This window comes from Melospiza melodia, chromosome 7 (assembly GCF_035770615.1).
Source record: "Melospiza melodia melodia isolate bMelMel2 chromosome 7, bMelMel2.pri, whole genome shotgun sequence".
Lineage (NCBI taxonomy): Eukaryota > Metazoa > Chordata > Aves > Passeriformes > Passerellidae > Melospiza > Melospiza melodia.
In genome coordinates this window covers 29,678,568-29,687,991 of record NC_086200.1, presented here as the reverse complement: position 1 = coordinate 29,687,991, position 9,424 = coordinate 29,678,568, and the positions used below count along the sequence as shown (strand labels likewise).

The 9,424-nt window shown below is 49.3% G+C and overlaps 1 protein-coding gene across 4 annotated transcripts in view; it reads right to left on the bottom strand.

Annotated features, from left to right (window-relative positions):
* Window positions 1-1,054: 1,054 nt before the first annotated feature.
* Window positions 1,055-9,424, bottom strand: part of GNG7 (G protein subunit gamma 7) — a 55,062-nt gene continuing 46,692 nt past the window's right edge. For 3 of the 4 annotated variants that reach the window (XM_063161081.1, XM_063161083.1, XM_063161082.1), the window contains 2 exons: window positions 8,140-8,258; window positions 4,252-6,459 (listed from right to left, as the gene is read on the bottom strand). In XM_063161081.1, the coding sequence (XP_063017151.1) occupies window positions 6,334-6,459; window positions 8,140-8,220 (207 nt within the window). In that variant the 5' untranslated portion in view covers window positions 8,221-8,258 and the 3' untranslated portion in view covers window positions 4,252-6,333. Of the gene's footprint in view, window positions 1,973-4,251; window positions 6,460-8,139; window positions 8,259-9,424 lie in introns of those variants that run through there. The other variant, XR_010028413.1, reaches the window with a different exon arrangement.

Here is a 9,424-nt window from a genome sequence, read left to right as displayed (position 1 = left end):
GGGGGATTCCCAAGGGGGGATTTTTGAGGAGCTGAGATCCTCGAGGGGCTGCAATTCCTGGGAATCATCATTCCTAATCCCACTTGAGCATCCAGGGGGTGGGAAATGGGAATCCCTGAGAGTGGAGATTCCCAAGGGGGGATTTTTGAGGAGCTGAAATCCTTGAGGAGCTGCAATTCCTGGGAATTGGCATTCCTAATCCCGTTTGAGCATCCAGGGGGTGGGAAAGGGGAATCCCGAAAACTGGAGGGATTCCCAAGGATTTGGGATTTCTGAGCTGAGATCATTGAAGGGCTGCAATTCCTGGGAATCATCATTCCCAATCCCACCTGAGCATCCAGGGAATGGTAAAGGGGAATCCCTGAGAGCTGGAGAATTCCCAACATGGATTTCCAAGGAGTTGAGATCCTCGAGGAGCTGCAATTCCTGGGAATCATCATTCCTAATCCCACCTGAGCATCCAGGGGGTGGGAAATGGGAATCCCTGAGAGTGGAGGGATTCCCAATTTTTGAGGAGCTGAGACCCTTGAGGGGCTGCAATCGCTGGGAATTGGCATTCCTGATCCCACCTGAGCATCCAGGGGCGAGAAAAGGGAATCCCTGAGAGTTGGGGATTCCCAAGAGTGGATTTCTGAGGAGCTGAGACCCTTGAGAAGTTGCAATTCCTGGGAATCGATGTTCCTGATCCCAGCTGAGCATCCAGGAGATGGGAAAGGAGAATCCCTGAGAGCTGCAAGATTCCCAAGGATTTGGGATTTCTGAGGAGCTAAAACCCTCCAGGAGCTGCAATTCCTGGGAATTGGCATTCCCAATCCCACCTGAGCATCCAGGACATGAGAAAAGGGAATCCTTGAGAGTTGGAGGATTCCCAAGGATTTGGGATTTCTGAGATCCTTGAGGGGCTGCAATTCCTGGGAATGTTCATTCCCGATCCCAATGGGAGCTCCAAGGGGTGGGAAAGGGGAATCCCAAGGGTGGGAATGGGGACAGGGAAATCCCAAGGGAGGATCCGGAATTCCCACACGGAATTCTCAGCACAGGCAGGCAGAGCAAATTGGCAAAATGCAAAGTGAGCCTTTTTTATTGTGTTATCCATTCACTTGGGAACAACGATTCCACGAAATATTAAACACGGTGCAAGGAGGGGTTTTGGGGCTATGGCACACGAGAAAGGGCAAAAATCAACAAAACAACCCCCCAAAAAAAATCAGGAATTGCAGACAGATGAGGAGCCTACGGCACAGACACCGACCACTTCCTAAGGACAGTCAGGAAAAAAACCTGGATTGGTGTTTGGCAACGAGATCAGAGTTTGGCAAATAATAATAATAATAATAATAAATGATTATTTGAACGATAGACCAGAGAGAAGGAGAAAACAAGGAGAGCCAAGGATCCCACGTGGGTTCAGAGTAAAGGAATTATTGGGATTTTGTTAAATAAAGGTGGATTTTTAAAGGATTTTAAGGGGGAAAATAAAAAGGGGCATTTGGGAGATGCAGAGGCTCCGGGGTGTCCCGGCTCCATCCCCCGAGACAGGGAGGGGAGGAAAACTGGAATAGGAGCAATGCTTGGTTTCCCTGGCCCTTTCATTCCCAGATTTCTATTTTTGGCACTGGCTTCACCACATCCCATAAAGAAAGGCCGGGCAGATCTGGGCATGTGGTTAAATCCCAAAAAAAAAGGCTTTTGTGGAGCTGGGCTCCAGCTCCTCCTGCTAAAAAGTTCTGAAAAGTCTTTTTTTGTGTGTGTTTTTTCCCCCTCTTTTTTTTTTTTTTTTTTTTTTTTTTTTTTGTGGTTTTTTCCTCCTTTTTCCTTTTTTTTTTTTTTCTTTAATTTTTTTTTTAAATAAATTGATTTGGCAAATGCACTGAACAAAGTACAAGCAACTACTGGGAATCTGCACTTCTATTTCTGCCATACAAAAACACCCACGGCATGAGCACGGATTTACTCGGACAAGGAGAAAATTCTGGAAAAAAAAAAAAAAAAGGGGAAAAAAAAAGGTGGGGGAAAAAAAGAAAAAAAAAAAGAAAATAAAAATTAAGGATTTTTTTTTCCCAACAAAAATGAGTCATCCATGGAGACACCAGCACCTGCCAGCAGCTCCCACCCCCAGCTCCTGGTGGGACCCTTGGCATTCAGGGATCCCATGGGAGATGCTCCATGGCCTTTCTCCTGGCTCCTCTCCCTGCCCCTTTTCCTGGCTCCTTTTCCCTTTTCCCAACCCCTTTTCCCCTCTCCCTGCCCCTTTTCCTTCTCCTGGCTCCTTTTCACTTGTCCCAGTTACTTTCCCCTCTCCTGACCCCTTCTCCCAAACCTTTTTCCCTTCTCCCAACCCCTTTTTCCCTTTTCCAAACCCCTTTTCCTGGCTCCTTTTCCCACCCCTTTTCCCTGCTCCTTGTCCCTTTCCCCCCCAGCTCCTTGCTCCTTTTCCTGGCTTCCTTTACCTTCTCCCAACCGCTTTTCCCCTTTTCCAAACTTCTCCCACCCCTTTTCCCATCTCCCAACCCCTCTTCCCTTCTCCCAACTTCTTTTTCCCTTTTTCCAACCCCCTTTTCCTGGCCCCTTTTCCCTTCTCCCATCCGTTTTCCCTTTTCCCATCTCCCATTTCCCTTTTCCCTTCTCCCAACCCCTTTTTCCCATTTCCAAACCTCTTCTCTCATCCCTTTTTCCATCTCCCAACCCCATTTCCCTCCTCCCAACCTCTTTTCCCTTTTCCCAACCCCTTTTCCCTGCTCCTTGCCCCTATTTCCCCCAGCTCCTGGTCCCTTTTCCTGGCTCCTTTTCCCATCTCCCATTTCCCTTCTCCCAATCTATTTTCCTTTCTCCCGACCCCTTTTCCCCTTTTCCAAACCTCTTCTCCCACCCCTTTTACTTCTCCCATCCCTTTTCCCTTCTCCTATCTCTTTTCCCTGCTCCTTTTCCCATCTCCCTTTTCCCTTTCCCCATCTCCCTTTTCCCTTTTCTCTTTTCCCTTTTCCCATCCCATCTCCCTTTTCCCTCTTCCCTTTTCTCTTTTCCCTTTTCTCTTTTCCCATCCCATTTCCCTTCTCCCATCCCTTATCCCAGATCCTTTTCCCTTTTCCCTTTTCCCTTTTCCCATCTCCCTTTTCCCTTTTCCCTTTTCCCATTTCCCATCTCCCTTTTCCCTTTTCCCATTTCCCATCTCCCTTTTCCCTTTTCCCTTTTCCCATTTCCAATCTCCCTTTTCCCATTTCCCAGCTCCAGCGTGGCTTTGGCTCGGGCAGGACCCCGGCATGGGGGAGGCAGAGCGACCCCCAAAGCACCCAGACCCCAAAATATCCGACCCAGCATCCCTTGGGATTCCCATCCCTCGGGATCCTCCCAGGATGGAGGGGTTGGAGCCCCTGAGGAGGAGGAGGAGGAGGAGGAGGAGGAGGAGGAGGAGGAAGAATTCCCGGCTCCAGCCCCGGCTCCAAGGATAGCACCAAGCTCTGGTCTCGAACACAGAGGAAGAATCAGATCTGGAGTAGAAAAATAAGGCTGGAACTGTCCGAGAGATTAAGGACAAGAGGGAATTCCCTCCTGGAGGAGGAATCCCGGGCTGGGCTCGGGAGTGGCCGCGTGAATCCCGGCGGGCGGGGCTTGGAGCGGGGTTTGGGATTTGGGATTTGGGATTCGGGATCAAACCCTCCAATAAAGGCTTTGCTGGGGCTGAGGGACAGGGAGGGAAATTACTGGGAAAATATCCCGTTTTCCCTGCTCTGCTCCCCCCACAGTGGATGGGGGGACGTTCCCGAGCTCTGGAATTCGGGGAGCATTCCCAGGAAAAGCCGCACAGCTTTAGGGTTAAACGTGGCATTTCCCCGGCTCTGTGGCAAAGGCAAATGACAGAAAACAAGGAACAGCGACATTCCTGCAGCCGGGGAGGGGACAGGAGCCCCCTGGGAATTCCATCAGCCTCTGGAAAAAGGCTGGAGCAGCTCCAGCACCAGTGACCCCTCCCAGCAGCACCAGTCTGGGCCGCGGGGCTTCAGCGGGAATCCAGGGAATGGCAAATTCCTCTCCCATGGGAATTGCTCCCTGGCATTGCCAACCCCATCCTGGCATTCCTAACCCCAATCCCTGGCATTCCTAACCCCAATCCCTGGCATTCCTAACCCTGGCATTCGTAACCCCATCCTGGCATTCCTAACCCCAATCCCTGGCATTCCCAACCCCATCCCTGGCATTCCCAACCCCATCCCTGGCATCCCTAACCCCATCCTGGCATTCCCAACCCCATCCCTGGCATTCCTAACCCCATCCCTGGCATTCCTAACCTTGGCATTCCTAACCCTGGCATTCCTAACCCCATCCCTGGCATTCCTAACCCTGGCATTCCTAACCCCATCCCTGGCATTCCTAACCTTGGCATTCCTAACCCTGGCATTCCTAACCCCATCCTGGCATTCCTAACCCTGGCATTCCCAACCCCATCCTGGCATTCCCAACCCCATCCCTGGCATTCCTAACCCTGGCATTCCATCCCTGGCATTCCCAACCCCATCCTTGGCATTCCCAATCCGATCCAAAGCTTTGTGAGGAATGGGGAAACTCCCAGGATTTCACATCAGCTCTGGCTGGGTTGTTTTTATCCCTTCTCTCCCCAAAAAGCCTGTGCTCAGGATAACCAGGAATGGCCTCTGCCTACGGTGGTTTTGGGAAATCTTTTCCAGCCTCATGGATTCTGGGATTCTGGGATTCTGGGATTCTGGGAATGTCTCCCAGCAGCTGCTGAGCCCCACGATGGGCCCTGGGACAGGGATTGGACACTGCACCCAAATCCTGGCATTTGTCCTTTCCCCACTTTGTGGAATTCCTGGAGTTCTCCCAAGCATCCACCCAAGGGCTCCATGGAAGCTTCTCCTGCTCCCCCTTTTCCAGATCCCTTTTCCCTGCTCCCCTTTTTCTATCTCCCCTTTTCCTGCTCCCCTTTTCCTGCTCCCCTTTTCCTGCTCCCCTTTTCCTGCTCCCTTTTCCTGCTCCCCTTTTCCTGCTCCCCTTTTCCTGCTCCCTTTTCCTGTTCCCCTTTTCCTGTTCCCTTTTCCCTGCTCCCTTTTTTCTATCTCCCCCTTTTCCTGCTCCCCTTTTCCTGCTCCCCTTTTCCTGCTCCCTTTCCCTGCTCCCCTTTTCCTGCTCCCTTTTCCTGTTCCCTTTTCCCTGCTCCCTTTTCCTGTTCCCTTTTCCCTGCTCCCTTTCCCTGCTCCCCTTTTCCTGCTCCCTTTCCCTGCTCCCCTTTTCCTGCTCCCTTTTCCCTGCTCCCTTTTCCCTGCTCTCCCCTCCATGCCAGCTCATCCCCATGAGATCCAAGCGCTCCCAGTTTCAATCCCAGTCCCAGATTCCCAAGGGATGGGAACAGAACTGATCCTTCCATTCCCCTTCCCCACCTGCCCTAAACCTCCCTGGACAATTCCCAGGCCCTGGATTTAGTGGGAAGAATTCCAGTGTTGGAAAAGGGAGATGGGAAACGCTGGGAATTTGCTGATTCGGGTTGAAACTCCCCCAAAATTGGATTTTTCCAAGATTCTGGATGCACCAGGAAGCTCCTTCCCTTCCTTCCCTCCCTCCCTGAATTTGGGGACAGCACAGAGACCCCCAAAGATCCCGACCTCCCCCATCCCTGGGGATCCCTAAAATTCCTCCTGGGGTCTCTCCCAGCTGGGAATTGCCCTGCAGGGCCATCCCTGGATCCCAGCAGAGCTGTGGGATGCAGGGAAAAGCCTCCCCAGCCTCCCTTTGGCCATTCCCAACTGGGATTTTTCCAGCTGGATTTGGGGATTTTGGGGTTTTTTTTGGGGTTTTTTTTTCTTTTTGTACTGATTTTTTACAAAATGGTTCCCACCTCACCCCTTCTCCAGAGGAAATTCCTGCTGATTTGGCTCTGATTGGATCCAGGTCCAGCTCTCACATCCCACTGGGAATGACCCCACAACCACCCCTTTCCCAAATCCAAATATCCCAATAAAAAATCCCCTCCCCACCTTCCTTTCCTCCCCCAACCCTGGGTAAATTTTAAAAATCCTGATTCCAATTCTTAATCCCACTTTCAAACCCCCACTTCCAAATTTACTTTTTTGGGGTTCTTTTGTTTTGTTTTTCTCTGGTTGTTTTTTCTTTTGTTTTGTTTTTGTTATTTTGTTTTGGTTTTTTGTTTTGTTTTTGTTTTTTTTTCTTGGATTTTTTTTTTTGTTTGTTTGTTTTTCTCAGGAAATTTTTTAAGTTCTGTGTGAAGCCAGCGTTGAGTTTTTACCCCTGGGTGCAGGTGGAGCTGTGGAGGAGCCTGGATCCAGAGGCTGGATGGGGATTTCCTTCCAGAAGGATCCACAGCTATAGGATGATGCAGGGCTTTTTGTCCTTAAAGGGATTCTCAGAAGCAGGAACTCCCACCAGGAGAGGATCATTCCGAGCATGCTGCTCACAGTAATTCATCAGCTCCGAGGATGCTTTGGAGACCTGGATTTTTGGGGATAAAAAAAAAAAAAAGCAGGAATTTGAGGGATAATCACAGGAATTTGGGGGATAATCCCATCTCAAAGTCAGCAGCACTTCCAGGATTTTTGGGGTTTGACATTCAGCTTTTCCCAATAGAAATTCTGGGGAGATGAGGAGAAAAATGGGAATTTTGGAGGTGGAAAATCAAAGTTGACAGTGAGGAGTGTGGGGAAATGCCCCAGCAAGGAGATTTAAAAGGAATATTGTATCTGTGTTATTCAGGGATTTGGGATGAGTTTTAAAGACCTGGATATTGGAGGAAAAAATCAGGAATTTATGGGAATATTCCCAGGATTTTGGGGGATTTACATCCAGCTTTTCTCTATAGGATTTCAAAGGGATATTATTGTAGCTGTGTTTTTCATGGATTTGGGATGAAGAAGTGAAGGAAAAGATTCCCTGAGTGCAGCCTCTTGTTAAGGTTTGGAAAACCTTAGGATCCATTGTTTAAGGCAGTGCTTGGTTTAGTTCCAAGCTTTTTTTTTGGGAAGGGAGAGCTTGGAGGGATCAGAGGAGGCTCCAAATCCCCAGGGAGCTGCTGGAGGCTCTGGAGATTTCCTGATCTTGTTTTTATTAATTTCAATTTCCTTAATGACACAGGGCAGAGGTGGAGCCACATCTGGAGGTTCCTCCTTCCCTCCAAGCTCATCCAGTCTGGCCTTGGGCACTTCCAGGGGCAGCCAGAGTTGTTTTGTGCCATGGAGAGAATTCCTTCTGTCCATCAACCCTAAAATTCCCCTCTTTCCATCCAAACCCATTTGTCCTTGTCACCAAATCCTGATGGAGAGACCCTCCCTGGCTTCCTTGGAGGGAATCCTGGAATGCTGGGGGGAAAACCAGGATCTCTTCCCACTCCCACCTGAATTAGGAGTCTTTTGGAGCCAGGTCTCATAAACTCTTGGGGATTTCACACCTAAGATAGCTCAGCTACTTTAGAAGGCATAAAATGAGTGAGATGGCTTTTGTGGCAGTGTTGGAAACAAAAAGGTTTTAATAAAACTCAAAATAACAAATTTTTTTATAGAGAAAAACTAATCTAAGTGCATCTCTTGTCCCCTAGTAAAACACCTCACAAAAGCCATTAGATTTTTTTGTTCTCTTCTTTTTCTAGTAAATTGTCCAAGCCAGACTTTTTAACTCCTGTCCAATTAGCTATCCTTAATGAAGTCTCCCAAGTCCTACGAGATGCCTTTTCACCTCATTAAGGAGAGAAACTTTTAGCTTATTTCCTTTTCAAGGGGACAAAGGAGAGTTTTTGTCACTCTGTCAACAAAGACAAGGAGCACATTCCTATAACAAAGAGCACAATCCTATAACAGTTCCTATAACAAAGAGCAGGTTCCTATAACAAAGAGCACAATCTTATAACAGTTCCTATAACAAAGAGCACAATCCAATAACAAAGAGCACAATCTTATAACAGTTCCTATAACAAAGAGCACGTTCCTATAACAAAGAGCACAATTCCTATAACAAAAAGCACAATCCTATAACAGTTCCTATAACAAAGAGCACATTCCTATAACAAAAAGCACAATCCTATAACAGTTCCTATAACAAAGAGCACAATCCTGTAACAAAAAGCACAATCCTACAACAGTTCCTATAACAAAGAGAGCACGCTCCCACTCCCATCCTCACCTTGATCCTCTCGATCCCGGCCTCGATGCGGAGCTGCTCCACGAGCTTCCTGGCCTGAGCTATGTTGTTAGTCGTGGACATTCTCTGCCATCGGCTCCGGGCCCCAGCACAGCAGAATCCTGCAGGGAACACGGGCACAGAGGGGCTGGAGCAGGGCTGGAGCTGCCCTGGCTTTGTGCTCCATCCCAGGATCATGGATGGATGGGATGGGAGGTTAAAATTCATCCCCCGCACCCACAGCCACCAAAAAGAGCTTTGGTGGCCCCACTGATGCTTCCTGAGGTTGTTTCAAGTTCCCCTTTCTGTGAAGGAGCCTCAGGATCTCCTTTCCAGGGAGTTCTGTTGAAAGCTCTGCTGAGCAGACGGAAAAATCCGCCCGGTTCTGTGGGAGGGCAGCTCTGCCCCAGCCCTGGGCTGGGCACCAAGGGGGCATCTGGGGGCTCCTGGAACAGCCCTGGGGGCTTTGGGGTCCCTGGGCAGGTGCCACCTGCGTGTGGGTCACGTCCAACCTGCACATGGGGCTGCGTCCATGGGACCACATCTGAATTTCCCATGGGATTCATGTCCAACCTTCCTATGGGATTTATGTCCAACCTTTCCATGGGATTTACGTCCAACCTTCCAATGGGATTTGTGTCCCACCTGCCCATAGGATTTATGCCCAACCTTTCCATGGGATTTATATCTAACCTTCCTATGGGATTTATATCCAATCTTCCCATGGGATTTATGTCCAACCTCCCCATTGGGATTTCTGCCCAACCTTCCCATGGGATTTATATCCAAATTTCCCATAGAATTAATGTCCAACCTGCCCATGGGATTTATATCCAACCTGCCCATGGGATTTGTGTCCAACCTTCCCATAGGATTCATGTCCAACCTTCCCATAGGATTCATGTCCAACCTTCCCATAGAATTTATGTCCAACCTTCCCATAGGATTTGTGTCCAACCTTTCCATAGGATTTGTGTCCCACCTGCCCATGGGATTTATGTCCAACCTTCCTATGGGATTTATTCCAACCTTACCATAGGATTTGTGTCCCACCTGCCTATAGGATTCATGTCCGACCTGCCCATGGGATTTACATCCCACCTGCCCACGGGGCTGTGTCCCTGCACCCCCACAATGCCCTGACAGCCCCTGAACCCCTTTCCTCTCGGTTTCACAGCAGGAACTGATGGATTTTTTCCACGACACCCAAACAATCCCCCCTGTCCCAGGGGCACCTCCAGCCACACCGAATCCCCTGCCCAGACACCACCCTTGCCCTGTGCCCTTT